Genomic DNA, 22,730 nt, shown 5'->3' with positions numbered 1-22,730 from the left:
TATTGGCTGTGCTGTACTGTACTTTATCATGATATAATAATGTATTGAATTGTTGACTATTTACATCTGTTAAAAATAAATCACTTTGAGCTTTGGACACACATTCAATTGATTGGGCAATGCTTATTTTAAAATGATAGAATTACTTTAACAGACAAGAACAGGTAGGAGAGAGCAGGACAGTCTGCCAACTGTCCTGAATCTGGTGGGGCAGTCCCAAATTTGGGTGACTGTTTCGCTTAGTACAGTTGGCAGGTATGTCTCGCTTCACTGTGTACTGCTCGTGAAGGCAGAACTGTGTGCACATAACAGTAGTGCACACAGTATTGCCTGTGTACTTGTCTAAAATGATAACCATGTGACATCATAGGGGTTACCCCAGAGCCTTAATCCAGCTCTAGGCCAGGACAATATAAAAACAAGTCAATTGGCATTCCTTCTTGCAGACTGGAACTGTCATTCTTTTTAGTACATCCTATCATAAATGAATACCTCCCAATATTTTAAGTTTTGGAATCGGGCCATCCAAATAGGGGACGTCACGTTGTCATGTAGTGCTGGAAACGTGGCTGTATCATCATGCCATATCGCCTGTGCCTAGTGCTTTTAAAGAACTAGGGGCCTGATTTATTAAGGATCTTAACTTGAGAAACTTCTTATTTCAGTCTCCTGGACAAAACCATGTTACAATGCAAGGGGTGCAAATGAGTATTCTGTTTTGCACATAAGTGAAATACTGTTTTTTCATGTACCACACGAATACTTGATAGCTTATTTGTACACTGAAATCTAAAGTTGATATTTGTGTGCTACATTCAAAAACAGTCAGTATTTAACTTATGTGCAAAACAGAAAACTAATTTGCACCCCTTGCATTGTAACATGGATTTGTCCAGGAGACTTAAATAAGAAGTTTCTCAAGTTAAGATCCTTAATGAATCAGGCCCTAGGGGCACATTTATCAATGCTTGTCAAAAATGAAAAATAGTTATCAATCCTTATCGCATGGATAAGGATTGAACTATTTCTCAAATGTATTAAAAACAGAACACAGAAACAGCAGTTCCAATAAACTGCTGTTTCTGTGATAAAAAAAAAATCACACTTACCCTGCGTCTTCGGAACGTGATGTCCTCCAGGTCATTTGTCTTCACAGTGGAATTGCGCATGTGCAGTTCGAAGAACTGCACATACGCACAGACATCTCCGCTCTGTCTCTTCAACTATAGTTGCAGAGCGAGCAGTGAGTGACAGGGAGGGATCATGTGATCCCTCCACACATGTGCTGTCCAGCTCTGCTCTTCGGAGCAGCACTGAAAACTTTCCATTATGATAATGTACGGCTGGCATACATTAACATGACAAGTTTCCGAAAAAAATGTTTTTTTCGGAACTTGTTAGATTGCGGCTGGGAGCAGTCACCATACTGTAGAATGGTGACTGCTCCCACAAACGAAAAGGAATGCAAAGCAGCAGATCCATGATATCTGCTGTGATGCACCCTTCTTAAATATGCGAGGGACACAGAGGGACGTTTTTTTAATGATAAGTGCAGGATAGTGCACTATCATTATTTGTTAAATATGCCCCCTAGGCAGGCCCGGCGCTCCCATTAGACAAGGTTAGGCACTTGCCTAGGGCGCCGGGCTCTGGAGGGCGCCAGAATTAAAAGTACTTTAAAACTGTGCGGCGACCGCTGACCATACCTGTCACGGCCGCCGCACAACATTCAGATGTACGGGGGAAGAGGCTATTGCTCACCACCGCCGCCTCTCTGCTCCGTCTCCTCCCCTCCACTCAGTGAGTGGAGGGGAGGAGACGGAGCAGAGAGGCGGCGGTGGTGAGGTAAGGAAAGACGGAGGGAGGAGGGCGCCGATTGTTGGGGGGGGGGGGGGGGCTGGGGCGCCGATTTTGTAAAAATGCCTAGGGCGCCATGGAGGCTATCACCGGCCGTGCCCCTAGGCTCACAAACCTAGTCTCCTAAAACCACCGTAGCTTTGCAGTGCAGAACGTGGTGATCGAGACATACCTCACAACAGTCCCAGCAATTGTGACTTAAGTCCTGTCAGATATGACAATTACTATTTAAAAAAAAAAAAAATGAGTATGGTAAGCCAGAGATGCGTAACCGGTGGTTTGGGACCCCATAATCTGTATTGTGGTCATCTGCTTCTCGGTGTCCCAACTATACTTTAAAAAAAAAAATCTTTTACGCATTCTCTACTTTTACATTTGAAAAACGTTCCTGTTGTGCAGCTCTATTTAGTGGATGAGACATTTTTACGTGCGTTTTACTGTGTGAAAATGTCTGCGATATTCCTCCACATTTTCGAAGATCAGCCCATAAAGCATTTCCACGAGGCCACAACAACATGGCGCTTAGAATTGTCGGAAGAGGATACAAGTGTAGATTTAAGAGACGGAAGAGGCTGGCTTCAGACATGAGTCCTCCCACGTGGTATATCCTGCTGCTTCTCGAGCATTTCTGTCTCAGTCGCCGCGTGGAGAAAGCGAGGGTGGAAATATGGCGGAGGGAGAGGGTAAGGGCACTGCTGCTTTTCAGCTCGTGCAAAAAAGTTTATAGTCATTTTTTGCCCTGTGCGGCAGTGTTTGCAGCACGGTTTTTATTTGTGTAACTTTTATTCACTAACAATCTACGTGAGTGACCCTGTCTCATTCTAGCGCGCAATATGTAGTGTCTTAATCGTTCTCATCATTAAATCTAGGCTCTAAGAAAAAGAAGTCGCGGATTCAAACACTCGGGGAGATTGCAGTGAGTGTATTTCTTTCATATTTGTTTTTTTTTTTTTTTTTGGTGTATGCACTGTACGGTAACTTTTTATTGGCTCTTTTGAACTTTCATTTTTCGTAATGTTGCGCAGGATAAGGGGCATTTTTCAAATGTTTGTCTATGCAATAGATTAGCTATGTAAATGCGGACACCAGGCTTTCATATACCGTTTATGTGCATAAATTGGATTTAGATATTTTGTTTTAACTTTACATATGATATTTAATCTGCACTTTTGTGTTCATTGTATCCATTTTAGCTTAACTTTCTTTTTGCAACATATACCCCTTTTTGGCATAATAGGGAAAGCCACCTTTTAACACTGGCTTTTTTTTGTGTAATTCTGACAAATGTTTTTTTCAGTGTATACTGTAGTGGGGATCTGGTCCTTGGATTAAAAATTATAAATGCCTAGGTAGCCTTGTGATGTTTTCATGCAAGTATTTTAAGTGCCACACTGCTGGAGCCATTTTTTTCTGGCCCTGAATTGTCTACTGTAAAGAAATGTGGTTTCCTTAGTGAAAGTAAGATTCTAAAATGTAGCATGTGTTAGAACGTGCTCATGCCAGCCATCCTTGTAACTTGATCTCTTCCCCACTGCTCTTTTAGACAAACTGTACATACAGTATTGGAACATAATTTGCCAGGCCTTCATCATCCTTAATCATTTATAGCACCACCAATTCTGCAGTGCTATACAGAGAATTTGTCACTCACATGAGTCCCTGCCCCATATTAACATAATGTACTGTCCCTAACATATAGACAGATGGATTAATCTTGTTAGCAGACAATTAACCTACAAGTATGTTTTTGTAGTGTTGTAGGAAACCGGTGCACATAGTAAAACCCACGCAAACACAGGGAAAACATATAAACCTCACACAGATAAGGCACTGGTTGGGAATCAAACTCGTGACCCTAGTGCTGTGAGGCAGAAATGCTAACCACTGAGTCTTCCATTGTTTCCCTTTCTGGGTTACCCTGTGTTGGTGATTAGCGCAAATTAGCTCTTTATTTCAGTGGTTAACACTGTGTTGCCACAGTCTTGTGTTTTGGTTTATCACTATCAAACTCTGACTCTGCTATTCTTTGCAGGATATTCAGCATGAAGGAAGCTTTCTCATTCAACCAGAATCCAAAGTTACTCAGTTGAATACGTCTCAGTGGCCTCTGCTGCTCAAGGTTAGTATGTATTGTAAATATATTTGTATCTTGACCCTTTTGTCTAAGGGATCTGTTTTGCAAACATAACCACTAATTTGTTTACTGGCTACATTTAGTGTAATCCTAAAATGGGGTACTTCCAGAGAAGGGCTGGCAAATTTTAGCACGGGGGGGGGGGGGGAAGACTCAACTCAGTAGCTTATTGGGAATATTTTTAAGGTAAAAAAAAAAATGCAGATGACCCAGCCCAAGGTAGCCCATTATGGGATTGGCCCAGGGGGCTGATGCTGCCCACCTTTTCCCTGGGTACTTCATAGGATTACTAACACTGGGATTGTGTTATTGGGACAGAGCAAACTACTTCTAAAACACAGGAACTGCTTCAGATCTATAAAGTTCTTAGTGGATCTAAAACCACTGCTGATCTAGGTTTTTCTTGATCATTACAATATGAGTGAGGGGGCAGTATTTGTATATCCTTGACCTTTCTAGATATTAAGCTGTTGAAGTTAGTATTGTGGTTTTCTTTTTATATATCAGTTTTTCTTTACATGATCTATTGCACATTCTTTTTAAGCAAATTGTCATGGTTCTTTGGTACAATGTGTGGGTCAACTCTTACCTGCCTTTCTTTCTTAGAACTTTGATAAACTAAATGTTCGGACAGCACACTACACCCCCATTCCATCTGGTTCCAATCCCTTGAAGAGAGACATCACTGAATATGTTAAGTAAGTATCGAGGTATCTGGGATACCTGGTTTGTGGGATTAATATGTTAAAGTGCTGTTTAGAGGAGCGCACAGTCTAGTGGGAGTATTTCCCAAGAATGCGCTGGAACTACAATTGCCTGAGCTTTAAATGTACAGAGACAATAATAGACATTTACATGTCATCTGAATGGATCACTGTGGCACCTGTGAAATAGGGTGTCTTTGGACACATGCCTGTTGACACTCTGGGCTCAGAAGGATCTGTTGTAAATCTGGAGGAAAGGGGAGAGTATTTGAAATGCCCTTCTATGCTGATCACCTTGCCAAACAATTGTCATATTACTGTCAAGTGACATGTGAATGCTACTATATCCAAACAATGCATTTAATATCACCTTGATGGGAAAAACAAACTTGTAGAGACTTTATATTTTAGATTTGTTGATCCTTTAAGAGCAAGGTTTTGACTGCAACAGGTCAATTCTAGTCCACAAATCCAGTCTTCTCTCGTGTTGGAATCTAATCTGTTTTATGTATTCTTGACTTTTTATCTCTTCAGAACAGGATTCATTAATCTGGATAAACCGGCTAACCCTTCCTCACATGAGGTGGTAGCATGGATTCGCCGCATTTTGAGGGTGGAGAAAACTGGTCACAGTGGAACATTGGATCCAAAAGTTACAGGTTGTTTGATAGTATGCATTGACCGTGCTACACGACTTGTGAAATCACAGCAGAGTGCAGGTGAGTGATCTTGTAACTTACTACTAAATTAATGGATATTGTTTTAAAATATCCCCTTGTGAGCTGGAGATATTTAGCGACACGACTTCAGTTGGAAAAGGCACTAGTACGCCTAGTTGCTCCTGTTTGTGTTTTTTATTTCTTAGTTTTTTTTATTTGCAGCACTATTAATTGGAGGGTATGAGATTAAGCACGTGTTAGGAGCAATCTCTTAGCAACTTGACAAACATTCTCATTCTACAACTTTGAATTTTTTGTTTTGTTTTTTAGGTAAAGAGTATGTTGGAATTGTAAGACTTCACAATGCACTGGAGAATGAACTGCAACTTTCACGGGTAAAATGTGCTAGTTATTTACTGATCTTTATTTTTGTTTCCTCTATCCTCAGCTTTTCAATACATCTGAACCCCCAGTGTACATGATGACACAGTTTATCCATTCTCTGATCCTATAGCTGTCTCTGAAGCACTAGTTTCCATGTTTGGAATCTGGTGTGCTCTCTATGCTGGGCTGGTGATCCTGTGTTTTGCAGTGTTGCTTACACTCAGTGTTTAAGAGCAGGAGGTTTGGCTTATGGTTAAGATGAGGCATACTTGACTGATCAAGCTGGAGGGTTTTGTGTATATTGATTTAAATATAACTTGTGTAAATTTTTATTAACATTTTTCTTCCTCTTGTCCTACAGGCTCTAGAGACTCTCACAGGTGCGCTTTTTCAGAGGCCTCCTCTGATAGCTGCTGTGAAGAGACAGTTGCGTGTAAGAACAATCTATGAGAGCAAACTCATAGAATATGATCCAGAGCGTAGACTGGGTGAGTATCCTGGGTTGGTCATTTGGACTAGCTTCTGTCAAAGTACACCACTGATTCATTAAGAGGGGACAGGACTGTATCCTAATTGCTTAAAGGGGCAAAAACCTTTAGATGGGCCTATACATGAACTTATTCTGTGCAGCCCACTTTTAAAGCCCTGTAATTTGTTAGTTGGAACTAAACCACTTTACTTAAACAAAGAGAAACTGCTTTATGAGCCATATGATGTGAATGAACTTTCATGAACTATGTAATGCTGACTAATATCTATCACCCAATTACTGATGGCTCCGAGTGTGAATTGGTAAAACATTACTTTAGTCCTACATAACAAAGCTAGAATATGTATGAGATTTTTGTTTTTTGCTTCCCTCTCCCATAGGTATATTTTGGGTGAGCTGTGAAGCTGGTACATACATCCGCACTCTTTGTGTTCACCTTGGTCTGCTGCTTGGGGTTGGTGGGCAGATGCAGGAGCTGCGCAGGGTTCGTTCAGGTGTCCTGGGAGAGAAGGTAACAATTTCATTCAAAATGCCCACCCAAAAGCGTTGAGTTCAGTCAAAGGCCTCTCTCCCTGTGGCTGGTAATTAGCTTTGGGACATTAACAAACTCACAGGCTTTCAGACAAGTTTTTGTCTTGGCTTGGAGGTGACAGTTTCAGTTGGCCAATCTTTCCTGGCAGCATATTGATATATTTTTTTTTTTTTTTTTTTTTTTATTTTTTTATTATAGGATAATCTTGTCACGATGCATGATGTATTGGATGCTCAATGGCAATATGATAATAATAAGGATGAAAATTACCTTCGTAGAGTTATCTTTCCGTTGGAAAAGCTTCTGGTATCTCATAAAAGACTGGTCATGAAGGACAGTGCTGTAAGTATTACACAGTAGCATTGAGCATATAAAAAGAATGCTTCCTGTTTTTGTCTCGTGAAAGTTTACTTTTCCTCCCCACAGGTTAATGCTATATGTTATGGGGCAAAGATTATGCTGCCTGGCCTTCTGAGGTATGAAGATGGTATTGAAATTAACCAGGATATTGTGGTGATAACAACCAAAGGTGAAGCAATCTGCATAGGTAAGTAACTTTTCTTCCTAGCTTAACTTGAATCATCAATGTGATGTGATGACAAAGTTTATCCATTCTCTGAGCCTTCAGGCTTCCATTTCTGCGTTCTTGTCTTAAGAATTCAGGGAAACAACCGCCTACTAGCATTGGTTGCTGTGTTCTGCAGCTACCTTTGCAAATAGGTGTTGGGTCAGGAATTCTGGTTTAGTGCTTAAGATGACAGAAACTGTCTGATCACATTGATAAAAGTATAAGGTGCACATGTGAAGAAACTGTTTTTCCTATAATTTTTTTTAAATCCTTTACCTGCAGCTACTGCCCTTATGACTACAGCTGTGATATCTACATGTGACCATGGTATTGTGGCAAAGATTAAGCGTGTTATTATGGAGAGGGACACTTATCCACGCAAGTGGGGCCTTGGTCCAAAGGTAAAGTTACAAACAGGAACAGTTTCCAGCATGTACTGTATAAGCCTGTTGAGCCATATGATGTGAATCTGATTTTGTGAACTTTGAGTAATGATGACTTCCATCTATCACCCTATAGCTGATGGCTCTCACTTGTGGCTGAATAATGCATACAGGAAGTTTATGCTTGTGAATTTGTATATCTAACAGAATTGTTGTTTCTTAGGCCAGTCAGAAGAAGATGATGATTCAGAAAGGATTACTTGACAAGCATGGGAAACCCAATGAGAGTACCCCAGAGAGCTGGAGCCAAGGATATGTTGATTATAGGTAAATGGCTTATTAAACTCTGCGATCGGGTAATCTTTACACCCATCTCTGCAATGTACCTTTTTGCGGAGAGTTGGTTGCTTCTCATTTTCTCAAGCCATTGTACATTTTTATTTCAGTGCATCACAGATACCTGTGACTCCTACAGTGGTGAAAACTCCAGCAAAGGTATGCAGCTTTTTTCCCCTCCATATACCCATGTTATAGCAAGCAGGAAGTTATCCCCCTCTTGCCCACTCATGGTATCATGGGGGAGTCACCCTGCAATATAAACTGGCTACTCCTTATCAGGGGTTCAATGTGTCTCCTCTGTCAAGGTACAGCCAACACTACCCATTGGGGTATATGTCTGTTGTGTAACTTAACTTTTTTTTTTTTCTAATTTACAGAGAAAACATGTGAGCGACACAGAAAATAGTGATGTGGAGACTCCAATAGCCTCCAGCAAAAAGAAAAAAGTAAGGACGGGTTTGGAACTAAATGTATTAGAATAAAAAATAACTAAGAAGGGAGGACATCACTTTACACTAAACACTTAAAGCATTGCATCAAACATGTTTACATAATAGGTACTGTGCCAGATAGTTATCCAAATGAGAACTACATGTAGTAAAAGCAAATTACCTTTTACAATTGCATATACACACAGATACCCCTCTGACACTGGAGGAGAAATTACATTCATTGTACCTCCAGCGCCAGAGGGGTCAATGGGCAGAAGGTATTGATAAGACAGTGTAGTTTGCTTTCTTGTTTGCAGGCTAGTTATAAAATAGTTTATGAAATAGTTTGGTGTGTTATTACATTAATAGATATTAAATTGCATATCAGAGGAACAGAAGGTAAGACCACTTCCACCATGTATGAAAGATTGCGGTGTGCCATTAAATAAACTAAATTCACAATTATTGTTTGGGGGTCTTTTTTTTGTTTTTTCTCTTCAGAAGAAGCAGGAGAGTGGTGACACTGCAGAAGCCGGTGTTAAGGTAAATATTGAGAACTTGTAATCTGGTCCATTTGTATAGGACTTTAACACATTGCACACAAGAGAACTGCCATGGGCCTTAACCTGAAAGGTTCTGTGCATTGTGGGGGATGTCTTCATTTCTACCAAAGAGTGGTAGCTACAGTGAATGTTTCACTTAAAATAAGCAATCGCCCTCTTGGCCAATATTGTATCACAGGGTAGCCACCCTGCAGTATAAACTGGCTACTGCTTATCAGACATTCAAAATGTTACTATATCAAGGTACAGCTAGATATTTACGTCTGTTATGTAACTTTGATTTTCTATTTGTACAGAGACAACATGTGAGTGACACAGAAAACAGTGATGTGGCGACTCCAAAAACCTCCAGCAAAAAGAAAAAAGTAAGTAGATGTATTACAATGAAAAAAGAACAAGTTAGGACATGGAACATTGCTTTAAAGTGGACACTAATTGCATTACAACAACATACACAATTGAGGTACTGTGCCAGATAATAAACCATATGTATTGCAAGAGAATTGGCACAATGTAGATTGCATACAAAATAGGTGAATTGCTTCCAGTTGCACATACACAGGCTAAGACCAAATACAAAGAAATGACATCCAGGGATGTATTGTAGATACGTAGGAATAACAAGTTTCAAAGTTGTCCAAAAATTTGAAATTGCCTGCAGCCTCGCACGCTTTTTCCTTGCAACATGTTGGATCCTTTTCAGTCCGGCTTTTGTTCTCAACACTCCAGAAACTGCTCACCGATTGTCATGGAAAACCAATAACTCATTTGGTGTTCAGTATCCTCTCTATATGGCTGATACCCAAACGTATATCTTCTCTCACCATTAGTGTTGGCTCTTGTTACTGACTGTCTTTCTGACATTTCATCTTGAATGTCCTCTCCCAACTCAAAACTTTCAATAAGTTAATATTTCCACCCATCAACAGAAGTGACTTACCTGATATCGCTATTTCTGTTGATAGCCTGACTATAAATCGCACCACGCAAGCTTGCTGCCTGTGTGTGATCCTTGACTCAGAACTATCCTTTGTTCCCCCACATTAACAATTTTTAAATCATGTTGCATATGTTTAAAAGATTCTAAAATATGCACATCGAACAACACTGCAAAAACTTTAATTCAATGTCATCTCCCGCATTGACTAATGCAATTCCCTTCTTGCTGATCTTCTCCGAATCACTCAACCTTACTATCTATTTTGCACGCAGCAGCTAGATTGGTTTTCCTTTTCAAATCGTTCTTCCTTTCCTGATCCACTCTTAGGGGTAAATTTATCAAGTTGCAGGTTTGAAAAAGTGGAGATGTTGCTTATAGCAACCAATCAGATTGTAGCTGTAATTTTGTAGAATGTACTAAATAAATGATAACTAGAATCTGAATCTATAGGCAGGCAACATCTTTTTTTGGGATGCAGTTAATTTGTGGAATTTCTGCCCTTGCACAATACGACTTTACTTTTAGTCTTCAAGTGCCCACCTCTTCAGGCAAAATAATAATCCTCAACCACCTCTCTAGGTTGCCTTATCTCCCTTTACACAGTTCACACAAGACAAGAACCCTTCGATCAGCATTGCTGTGAGACTGGGTTATATAACTCACTAAGCACTTTTTACCTTTGCAATCTGGCTAGACCAATATGCAATATGTAGCACTTAACCTCATCTATCAAACTCATTGTCCCATACATTGTAAGCCTGCAGACAGGGCCACCTTACCTCTGTCTGCTTTACCTAGTAATTTTTAGTTTCCATCCAATTGGAAAGCGCTATAGAATTTGTTTGCACTATATAAACTGAGGTACTATGCCAGATAACTATCCAAATGAGAACTACATGTAGTACAAGCAAATTGGCACTATATGGCTCACATGCCAAACCAGCAAATTACTTTTTACAATTGCATATACACAGATATAGAGAAATTACATCCACTCTACCTCAGGGTCAATAGGTAGAAGGTATTGCTAAGACTGAACTTTCTTCTCGTCTGCTGGCTAGTTATAAAATATTTGATTTATGAAATATTTTGGTGTGAAATTAAGACATTTGAATACTGGTAAGGCCACTCCCACAGTGTATGAAAGATTGTAGAGTGGCATTAAATAAGTAAACTAAATTACTAACTAGTGGGGTTTTTTCCCCATAATGTTCAGATACCTGTTTAATAAGCATTTATCAGGTGGCATTGTAATTTATATGTGCAGACTTAGCATTACATGTTGAACGAATGGTAAATTTTCATTCTGAAAGAACAGTAGTATTCTTACTGTAAATCTAATTTCTTTTTTCAGAAGAAGCAGCAGGAGAGTGGTGACTCCGCAGAAGTCGCTGTTATGGTAAATATAAAATATTGAGAATTTGTAATCTGTTTCATTTGAATAGGATTTGCTGAACATTGCATAGAAGGGAACTGCCATGGCCTTATCCCTCACACAATGCAGAGAACATTTCAGGTTAGCTTCATTCTTACCAAAGAGTGGAAGCTACAGTGAATGTTAAACTTAAAATAAGCTATCCCTCTTTGGCCCAATAATATCATGGGGTAGCCACCCTGCACTATAAATTGGCAACTCTTTGCAGACATTCAAAATGTTGCTATATCAAGGTACAGCCAGTGCTACCCACTGGAATATATTTACGTCTGTTATATAACTTGGCTTTCCTATGGTATGCAGCTTTTCTGCCATATACCCATGTTATAGCAAGCAGGAAGTTATCCCCCTCTTGCCCACTCATGGTATCATGGGGGAGTCACCCTGCAATATAAACTGGCTACTCCTTATCAGGGGTTCAATGTGTCTCCTCTGTCAAAGTACAGCCAACACTACCCATTGGGGTATATGTCTGTTGTGTAACTTAACTTTTTTTTTTTTCTATTTTAGAGACAACATGCAAGCGACACAGAAAACAGTGATGTGGCGACTCCAAAGTCCTCCAGCAAAAAGAAAAAGGTAACTTGTTATAAGCAATAACAAACAAATCTGTCAATAAAGCATGGACTAGCTGGGGGGAGGGCACAGGTGAAGGCTGCAGTGCAACCTGTTGGCATCATTGGATTAGGCTGTTGGCTCAGACTGGCAACATGTAACAGCTGCAGCGTTATGTAAGAAGCTGTATATCTCTGAAGCAGGTCAGTTTTGATTATTGTAATGCTACATACACTAGGCTGCATGTACAGAGGTAATATATGTTACAGCTGCAGCATTATTGAAGAGGCTGCATAGTTCTGAGTGGTTCTATAGGAAGGAAGTGAGCAATGTTATGTTCTGTGTATGAAATGGTTTGAAGAGTGGTAAGATTCATCTTCACATTTCTGTATCAGTAACATAAGATCACTCCCATCATGCATGACAGATTACAAGGAGCGCCAATAAAGAGTAACTAAATTCCCGAACAGAATTGATCCCGGATTTCATAATTGACAATTGTCTCGTGATGCATAAAAAAAGAAATGTGTGTATATTTGAAATTAAATTTTTGAGCCAGTAGTAAATTTGACTTGGTGTTGTGGACCCTTAGTGGTGGTATTTCTCCAACACATTTCTTGATGCTCTGTTTTCATATCGCAGCTGCTCAATTTTAATTCAATGTTTTGCTGGGGGGAAATCTGATCATTAAGTGTAGAAAACAAATTTGATCCTGCTGAACGGTAGTTATTATGTTTGAAGGTAGATAATTTTCATTTAAACTTTTTTCTTATTTCCTCTTAGAAGAAGCACGAGAGTGGTGACACTCCAGCTAAAGAAGCAACTAAGGTAAAGCGCTCCATAAATTTTATGACTGTTATTTCTGTGAAGAGTTGAGAACAGTATATGCTACACATTGCATAAAAGGGAACTGCCTTGGGCCTTGTCTTGAAATGTTATGTGCAGTGTGTGTTGGGGGTGTCTTATTTTCTACCCCCTCCCCCAAAAAACTCACCTTTTTATCGTTTTCCTCCCTCAGAGAAACATAGAGAGTGATGGTGACAGTGAAGGGGTCTCACTTAAAATAAAGAAAAAGAAGAAACACCAGGAGGAAGGCACAGGCGACCAATCATTGACAGAAGAATCTCCAAAGGTTTGTACACTAACTTTTGTGCAAACTGGTGCCATACACAGCTCCAAACTTAAGATGAGCCATTTCAAAGTGTGGTTTGAGGCCATAGAAAATGAGTAAGGCTTCTTAGTTTTGGACTTTCCCAGTGAGAATGCTTTACAATTTAAAGTTTAGATCTTCTTAGTTGATAATTTTGGACATCAATAGTAGAAATGCTACTACGGTGAATGACAGCATTCACATGTGACAACCACCCCCAAATCTAGCATTTAACCTAGAGTGGAATGGGGGAGGCAAAACTACTTGTGCTTGACTGGCCCTACCTATATGTATATACAATGTAGTATACCCCTCCCACTACCATGGCAGTATATGACCCTTTGTTGGTACTGAATTTCTAGTGTACTTAATCTTATGGCAGATACAACTAAGTGCGGGGTACCTCCATGCAGTCACTCCAAGGCACTGTACAGACCGGACATTTCTTTAATGTATTGACCGGAATTGCATGCAGCTGGACATCATTTGCACATCACTCTGATTTGAGTCTGCCCCTTAGTGTCAGTTAATGTGATGTTGCTGGTGCACCTTAATGGCAGTATGAAAGCTTTGTGCTTAACGTAAACAATGTTATTTTTTTACTTCTTTACAAGTCTCCTCCATTAACTTGTATTCTATTTTTCCTTTAATATTAGTTGACAAAAAGCATGAAGAAAAAAAAGAAACACAGAGAGCCTTCTGATTAGAAACAAGTACAGTGGTGGAATGTGACCTGGCACTCTGTTGGGAAGGTCTTGAATAAATAGTTATCCTGTTTTAAGGATTGTACAGAACCCTTTTATTTTTTTTTTATACCATTGACGTGGTAGCATTGACAAAGGTCAGAAAGCCACTTCATTGTTCTCATTGTCTTAGATTAACCTTCATTTGAAGTACTGGACTATTCCTGGGATACCTTTTTTGGAAACCACAACTTTGAATCAATGTAATCTATTTTTTTCAATAAACTATATAAACAGTATTGTTTTTGGTGACTGGGCTTTCATGTTCTATTCTCCAGTATTACTGCTTGCGTGTGTTTGGCTATGCACAAATAAGTATAATATGAAGAAAAGCTCTATTGGCACACATGATATCTATAATAGGATAGTCTGATGCAGCAGCTACAATAAAGGGATTCATTGCAAGCCCCTTCATATTGATACAGCAATCCAGAGATAGTTAAAAGCAGTGTTATGCTCATTTAACTTATTTTAATCCCAGTGTTTGGGTCTATATACCACTAAATGTTTTCTTGCCCTTAATGAGAACATTCCACATCGCTGTGTAACCTACAATATTTCTAATATGTCAGAGTCCAGCCTCTCTCAATCTCCTTTTTATTAAACAAAACTTTACATTGTACATGACAAGAAAACGTCATTAAAAGTACATGAGGCACAATTTCCACTAGATCAGCCCCAGGCTAGGAACACTTTGAACTGTACGGTATCATCTCAATATAACTGTACAGAACAAAATTTAAATTAGGTAGACTTGGTGCTCTTTGTTTTTAGACTGATTGACATAATTAACTCCCATCAGCCAGTGCAAACCCCTGTTCCTCTGCAAATCCATCATCTTCCTTTGTAGATTGTGTAGATGACTTAAATCTAAACACTTCGGTATGGTGCTATTATTGAAGGTTTTGCTTGGTGCCTCTGCCACTTTGCTTTCTAAAATGTCTAAGCTACATTAGGAGCTAGACAAATTGGGGTATAGGGCAGCAAATTGATGGGTGACATCCAATGATATAATTATGGTAAATAAGGTAATTGAATCACGGTGAAGGATTCAGTAATTATAAATCATAATGTGCACATGTCTAACACGGGATTTTTTGTCTCGTTGATTTTGTATGGCTAGAAATCAAGATTGTCACACACCTCCCCGTGTGTGCGTTTTTTAACAGATCTTATGTTTAACTTCATTCAGCTGAGTAGATGGGAAAAGGAACACCCTGGTGTGGCTTCCCCTGTGTCTTTTCCTGTCTTGTAATTAAGGCAGTTTTTGCTTTAGTGTAGCTAGCATTTTATTTTTTGTGGGCTTGCCCATTTCTCAGGGTGCTTGTGGTGCACTAGTTCAGTTCAAACAGGGACAAGTTTAAGCTCCACTAATGCTTTTTGTCTACCTTCAGTAGCAAATGCACGGCATTCTAGTGGGCCAGGAGCAACAGTACACTTTCAATAAATCCACTGTGGTGGACAGCAGCTGCTGTGTAAAGATTTGAAAGTAAGCCTCCCATGTATTTGATGCACATATTCTGAAAAGGAACTAAGGTGTATATAGGGTACAGACAAGAGTCTAGAGTTTTAAACTTCAAGTTAAAACTCCTCTCCCTTCTATATTCCCTCCCTGGCGGTAACTCCAGTTTTGTTTTGGGGTTTTTGTCCCCCTCCCTGAGCACCCACATGAGTATTGTTTTTCATCATGGCTGCTTCTGGCATTGAATTATTATCATTTATTTATATAGTGTCACTAATAGCGCAGCGCTGTACAGAGAACTCATTCACATCAGTCCCTGCCCCATTGGAGCTTACAGTCTAAATTCCCTAACACACACACAGACTAGGGTCAATTTTTGATAGCAGCCAATTAACCTACTAGTATGTTTTTGGAGTGTGGGAGGAAACCGGAGCACCTGAAGGAAACCCACACAAACACCGGGAGAACACACAAACTCCACACAGATAAGGCCATGGTTGGGATTTGAACTCATGACCTCAGTGCTGTGAGACAGACGTGCTAACCACTTCGCCACCGTGCTGCCCATTATTTTATTTACTTCAATCTTTTTACAGCTAGCAGCATCCAGGTGGGAGACCAGAAGTGAGCGGAAGATGCTCTTTTGGTGTCTGCTTTCCACATGGATCTGCCTCCATGGGGGGTCCTGGTCACTACCACTGCAGGTAGTCACAGTAGAACCCAGTGCTGATGAAGCGACATTGGATGCCACACTTCACACAGGAGAATAATAAGTGAACTTCTCTCTGACTGGGGGATGGGAGTCTACTGTTGTGGCCCACCATATGGGGGGGTCTGTGTGGTAGTGCAGTGCCTCCAGTGTTAGGGAGGTGGGCCAGATAATGTATATAGCAGCCCCTCACTAGTCACAATCATGGACAATGTGCATAATACAAACCCCCCTATTAGTGAGTTCAGTGCTGGGCCCTTAGAGGATCTGCAAAACGAGAAAACTTAGCACATACTCATTGGCAGCTTTTCCTCACAGAGAAAAGCCTGCCAAAACAGACCCAATCTGCAGCTCCTTCCTTCTCTTTCCTAATGGCAATACAAGTGTAAGAAGTTTCTGTGTGCGTTATGTTATTTCTGGTGTCTTGTTGCAGGAATGTTTCATGTTTGTGAACTGCAGGTGTCATTTGTCTTCTCTTTCTGTTAAGATAAAGTGAGTAAGTTAGTTACATTTGTTACATTTTATAAATGTTTATAAAGTTACCTTGTGGTTTATCATCTTAAAACCCAGAAAAGCCTACCAAAATGGTCAGGCAAAGGCATCTTGAAGCTCTCTCCTTAGGAAGTATTATAATTTACATGGAAAACCTCACTCTATCTCCACTATCTTACTGGGGTTGTATTTAGTCTTTACAGAACACTTTCCTTTCTGTTTGTGTACTGCAGCTGTCATTTTTGTCCTCTTTATCTGTTGTGTGATCTAAGTGGCCCCTATGGCCTAAATGAGGTAGCCCAAACATCTCAATAAATATCTCCAGTCTCAACATCTAATAACTCCTGTGGGTGTCAGGATATCAAACTCCGCTTACAACCCAGGATCAGTAAGCCCTAAATATTATCGCCAAACATTTTTACATCTAATTTTACTAGATACACAGAAAACTATTTTGTAAAATCCTCCCCAGTGGAATTAGACCTTACTAAATGGCCTACAACATTTTATGAAAGCAAAAGCCATCTCTCCTATACATAACCCAGAGTCACTGGCTTCTATGAAAAGCTTTTCCTCATAAAGAAGGTGTTTTTTCTGAAGACTTATGTTCTGTTTATTCATGCAAGATGTTTCCACATGAAATCTGTAAATTCCATTCTCAATCTGATTGGGATATAGGAATTCTCTTCAATACTTACAGATTGCGTATTTCCATATTCCTATTGCGGCGCATCAATGTCTCAGGTTCTCTGTCCAAGGTCGGCATTTTGAGTTTACTTTGTCTTCCGTTCTGCCACATTTCCGAGGACTTTTACCAAAGTGTTAGGCAGCCATTACTGTTATGACTGCTCTCATAAAACAGAAAGTAGCTCTTATTGTTATCTGGATGATATTCTTATCTTTGGAAAGTCCAAACAAATTGCAAAGAATATGACAATACAGTTAACCTTGTTTCTGCAACAACATGGCTGGAATATCAATGTGGTTAAAGGTCCATCAACAACTGTAGTTCTTATGAGTGTCAATAGACCCACCAAGGGCTTTGTCACAAGAAAGACTTATCAAGATTCAATTTCTGCCATGCTAGCTTCAGTGTCAACAATGATCTTTGATAAGGATTTGTCTCGATGATATGGCTGACTAAAACATTCCCAGCAGCCAGTCATTCTTCTTTTGGCAAGCTAGCGTATGATGGTCAAGATCTATTAGCCCCAATGGAATCTCAATTCAGGTTCTCTGGATCCAATGACTAGATTTACAAAGCTCCTTAGAGTTTCTCACATGGTGGCAAGATCCAAAAGTATGAAATAAAGGCATGTCCCTTTCAGAACTAGAATAGATTGTTCTGAGGATTCTAGCCCCATAGGTTGGGGAGCTTACCTACTAACAGTGACAGTACAAGGCACATGTTACGCTGACAGTCAGTACACAAACTCACAGAACTAGTTGGCGGAGGTCTTCACCTTTAGCAGCCGCCATTCCCATAGAGCTTTATACGCTCACCGGTACTCGGATGCCCCCAGGTCTTATCTCCAGATGTAGTGTGCGTTTGTGATACAAAACCGTAGCGGCAGGCCAGGAGGCAGTGTAGATTGCAGCGAATGGTCAGAGAAAAGCCAAGGTCAGGGGTCACTAGCAAACAGGATAATCTGGAAACACGCCAAAGGTCAGGGTCACGAGCAATATAGCGGGGTCCAAGACACAGGCAAAGAGGCAAATGCAAGATACAGGCAGGGGTCATACACAGCAAAGACAATCCAAAAGTTTTATACACCAACAGCACCTCAGGAGCAGGTAGCGGGCAGTAAACTGGAAGCTATAACCGTCAGGGAGGCTAAGCCCTCCCTGCCTTATATACTGAGACTATCCAATCAGGGCTAAGCCCTGTAATCACTACCAGCTAATTAATTAATAAGGGATTTAATCAGCCCACAGGCTGTGCAGTACTAGCGTACACGCCCAGCTGCTTAGTGTTGCTGGGGCGTGCTAAAGGAACGTTCTGCGTCCAGCCGTTGCCCTGGCCATAGCGACGGCCGGGACGCAGGTGAGAGTCGCGGGCACCGCAACGGCTCGTAACAGCACATAGTTGCAGACTGCAACACACCTGCACACAAATATCCTGGAAATGAGAGCAATTGAAGACTTTAATTCTTTCCTGCCACACAGATATCTCAAAAGAGTTTTTCTGACAACAGAACAGTAGTTGCCTTTATAAATTGATAAGAAGGCGCCAGAAGCAATGCAATGATATTAGAAGTAACAATGATATCCTGTGCAAAGAACTTAAGAAAGGTCGCCACAATGGAGTATGTGTTTGTGACAATGTGTTGATCACAGCAAACCAACATGGTGTGTCTGGCAATGATTAAATCCCTCCTTTTTATATCACATGCTCACTATTGATTCTAAACTGCCACCAAAATTTATCTTCAAAGATCCCACTGTGAGGGAAATTCTATTCGACTACAATTAAGCTTAATTTAACCAGTTTTCATTAACCAACAAACAGTAGCACTTTAATAAATGAGCTTAATTAGCATATAATTTTGTTAAGAACACAAAGGCAGAGTGTTATTAAATGGAACTTCATATTGTAAATAGTCACAATCATCATCATTTATTTATAGAGCGTCACTAATTCCGCAGCGCTGTACAGAAAACTCATTCACATCAGTCCCTGCCCCATTGGAGCTTACAGTCAAAATTCCCTAGCATAGACACACACTCACACACAGACACAGACAGACAGAGAAGGAGACAGACAGAGAGTGAGAGACTAGGGTCAATTTTGATAGCAGCCAATTAACCTACCAGTATGTTTTTTGGAGTGTGGGAGGAAACTGGAGCAACCGGAGGAAACCCACGCAAATACAGGGAGAACATACAAACTCCACACAGATAAGGCCATGGTTGGGAATCAAACTCATAAACCCCAGTGTTGTGAGGCAGAAGTGCTAACCACTAGGCCACTGTGCAGCCCTGCTTAAGATACCCAAAAGAAGATAACAAAATTATATAGTCATATGCTAAAGTGTCTTTAAAAATAAAATTAAGGGGAGTGGCTTGGATGAGCATAGAGTAGGACACATTTCCCTGACTCTCTTATATTAAATCCTGGCTACTTATAGATGTGTTCCTCTTACCCTGCATGTAACAGGGCTCCAGATCTCCCACTTGCATGCCTGGAGACTGGTACCATTCTGTTGCTGTGTTACCCTCTTGTGCTTGGTGCTCCTGTATGGGATCTTAATGGTAAGATCAAGCGATCATTGGTTCTGACTCAGGTTTAGAAATACAATCCTGACATAACATGCCTGATAGAAATGCATTTGAAAGGCAGTCACAGTCTTGCTCTTAAGTGCCCATGGGTGGGTTGGGCTTATCATTCCTTCCAGTGTTCTAATTCTAGAGGGTGTCCATCCTAATTTAGAAAAGCGTACACTTTATGAAGCAGGTGCAGACTGACCCATATGGTCGTTTTGTATTTCTTCGTGCTAAAGTTGATACCTCACCCTTGTTATCCTGATGGTGTACATTCCCCCTTCTTTTAGTAATGATGTTCTCAGGAAAGCGTCTGCCCTTACAGACCTCTCCCCGGACGCTCCACTGCTCTGTGTTAGAGATTGTAATAATGTGATGGATATAGAGCTTGATAGGTGGAGGGAATCTGCTTCTGCCGTTGCCATTTTCTCTGGGCCCACGGTATTAAATTAGTAGCCGAACTTGGTCTGACTGATGTTTGGAGATGTAGGTACCCCTGGGTGCAGCATTTTGCCTGCTACAGTATTCCATCATACTTTGTCCTGGATTGCCTTGGCCCTGGTCTCCTATAGTCTGCTTTTTCTAATTGGGGATGTCTGATATATGTCTAGAGGAATCTTGGATCATTCACCCCTCTCCTTATGTCACCCTTAAGCCTGTTACTGGAACTAAATTCTGGAAAGGCTTACCCTTTTTTTGGCTTACCCTAATGGGTATGGGCAGTGATCTGATAGCCGAATGGGAAAGATATTTTTGGGGATAATTCTCATACCATCAGCTTCCCTGTGTTGTGGGATTCCTTTAAGGCTTTTCTTCAGGGCACATTAATTACCAGAGTAGCGGAACATATAAAGGTCCCCAGACAGACAGAACCTGCAGCAGGGGAATCCGCAGCAGGGGGTCCTCCTGCCATGATGACCACCAACCCCAGGCTGGTCAGCATAAGGATGGATTCCCTAGGGAGTGGGGTCCGGTCTACAAAAAAAAATGCAGAGCCCCCCCTCTAGGAATACACAGACGGTTGGGAATGACCGAGGTGGAACGCTTTGCGGATTCACATGTGGGCAGGCGGGCTCCTCCAAGTCTCAGATGCAGGTCCTTCTGGGAACCAGGGTCTCTAGAGGTACAGCCCCCCTTCTTAGACAGGCAATTCTGGTTTGGAACCAGGTGCATGACTCCATGGATTATTTGAGCTGGGATCTGAATACACCTCTGTGGGGAAATTCTAAATTGAGTACTTAAGTTGGGGCTTGCCTTCTCCTGGCTTAAATATGGAGTAAGGTCAATTGACCAGCTCTACTCTGAAACCTATTTGAAACCCTTCAACAAATTGTAGTCAGAATTTGGGATATTGAAGCAGTTATTTTTTGGTTATTTACAGCTATGACATGCCTTCTAAGCTCAATTTTATGATGTTGATCCTCAGTTCTGTTATGCCCCGGTTAAAGCTATACTATATGGATTGGGACCCTGTAAAATGATTTCCATATTTGTATGCCAATATTCTTCCTGATCTTTTACAGGGGGATTTGTTTCTCCTTAAAACTAGATGGGAAGATGACTTAGGTCCCTTTGATGAGGACTGGAGCACTATGCTTGGCAGTACTCGCGTTGCTACCTCATACATCAGTTTCGTCAGATCCAATAATATCTGCTGCACAGAGTTTACTATACTCCTGTGAGACTAATGAAATTTGGTAGGAGGCAGGACTCAAAGTGCCCTAGGTGTGGTACGGGGCAGCTATTTTCTGGCATCTCTTTTAGTCCTGTCCAGGGTCAGATGTTATTGGAAGGAGATTGGGTCTTGTATTCAGTTAAAAGGGATTAGGGTCCCATTAGTGTTCCCAAGAATTTGCCTCTTTGGGTTCTCCCTTGATCTCCTTTTTGTCCTCCCATTATGTGATATATTTGCTTGCACTGGCTAAAGTTACTATAGCTAGAAAATGGATGGCTGCTGATGACCCCGCTTTTGTCTGCTGCTAATGAAAAAGTAGGCCATGAGCGCTATATTCATTCAGCCAAGAACTCCATGCGTAAATACTACAAAATATGGTCACGGTGGGTTAAGTCACGATATGCGTTGTCATCTCTGAGAATTCCAATGATGAGTCCTCCTAGGCATTTGGTCTTGTAATTTTCTCAATTCTCATGTATATACACTGCTTATAGCTTACAGACTCTCTATCCGGTAATTTGACCTATTCGCTTTGGAGATAAGATGTGTACATTCTTATTCTGTTAGTTTGCTACCCTGCTGATTTTCTTTATTTCGATATATAACCAGATTTTTCAAACTTTATTTTGGTCCTTCATGGCCATGTCATACAACACCCTTGTCATAATAAAAGTTGACAATTTAATGAGACATTGGTTAACATAAATTAATCATTTAACTTCATTTGTTTATGAAAATGAACAAGACAAACAGAGATTTATGCAGAACATCATGGACATTTTTTTTTAATGTTCAATGCAGTCTACATATACTATAGGGACAAAAGAATTTGAACGCTTAACCATTACACAAACAGGGACTGTAATGACATTGTATTCAAATACATATACTTTAATATGGAGTTGGTCCCCTTTTGCAGCGATAACAGCTTCCACTCTTCTTGGAATGCTTTCCACAAGATGTTGGCGTGTTTCTGTGAGATGTTGTGACCATTCATTCTGCAGAGCATTTATGAGGTCAGGCACTAATATTGGACAAGAAGGACTGGCTCTCAGTCTCCGTTCCAGTTCATTCCAAAGGTGTACAATGGAGTTGAGGTCAGGGCTCTGTGCGGGTCAGTCAGGATCTTCAACACCGAACTCATCAAACCATGTCTTTGTAGTCCTTGCTTTGTGCACTGGGGCACAGTCATGTTGAAATAGATAAGGACTGTCCCCAAATTGTTGTCACAAACTTGGAAGCATAGGATTGTCCAAAATTACTT

At 40.6% G+C, this 22,730-nt stretch overlaps 1 protein-coding gene and 2 non-coding genes across 5 annotated transcripts; all 3 read left to right on the top strand.

Moving 5' to 3' along the window:
- Positions 1–2,450: 2,450 nt before the first annotated feature.
- Positions 2,451–14,097, top strand: DKC1 (dyskerin pseudouridine synthase 1). Of its 3 annotated transcripts, XM_075184695.1 has the most exons (21): positions 2,455–2,540; positions 2,727–2,773; positions 3,890–3,976; positions 4,598–4,689; positions 5,230–5,414; positions 5,685–5,749; positions 6,100–6,226; positions 6,609–6,739; positions 6,959–7,102; positions 7,187–7,307; positions 7,611–7,729; positions 7,935–8,038; positions 8,158–8,206; positions 8,428–8,496; positions 8,983–9,024; positions 9,341–9,409; positions 11,339–11,383; positions 11,930–11,998; positions 12,758–12,802; positions 12,993–13,106; positions 13,781–14,097. In XM_075184695.1, the coding sequence occupies exons 1-21, from the start codon at positions 2,525–2,527 to the stop codon at positions 13,829–13,831; spliced, it is 1,791 nt and encodes a 596-aa protein (XP_075040796.1). In that variant the 5' UTR covers positions 2,455–2,524; the 3' UTR covers positions 13,832–14,097. The 3 variants fall into 3 exon arrangements, with proteins under 3 accessions (XP_075040797.1, XP_075040795.1, XP_075040796.1); XM_075184694.1 differs by lacking the exon at positions 8,983–9,024 and having other exon boundaries at positions 2,453–2,540; XM_075184696.1 differs by lacking the exons at positions 8,158–8,206; positions 8,428–8,496; positions 8,983–9,024; ... (4 more) ...; positions 12,993–13,106; positions 13,781–14,097 and having other exon boundaries at positions 2,451–2,540; positions 7,935–8,042.
- On the top strand, positions 6,444–6,516 carry LOC142102640 (small nucleolar RNA SNORD83). Its single transcript, XR_012679296.1, has one exon. It is a non-coding gene; the product is annotated as a small nucleolar RNA SNORD83 (small nucleolar RNA).
- Positions 7,782–7,856, top strand: LOC142102639 (small nucleolar RNA SNORD83). The gene has a single exon (XR_012679295.1). It is a non-coding gene; the product is annotated as a small nucleolar RNA SNORD83 (small nucleolar RNA).
- Positions 14,098–22,730: the final 8,633 nt, after the last annotated feature.

The sequence above is a fragment of the Mixophyes fleayi genome, chromosome 9 (assembly GCF_038048845.1).
Source record: "Mixophyes fleayi isolate aMixFle1 chromosome 9, aMixFle1.hap1, whole genome shotgun sequence".
Lineage (NCBI taxonomy): Eukaryota > Metazoa > Chordata > Amphibia > Anura > Limnodynastidae > Mixophyes > Mixophyes fleayi.
The sequence above is the reverse complement of the archived record's forward strand: the minus strand, read 5'-3'. Positions and strand labels throughout refer to the sequence as shown.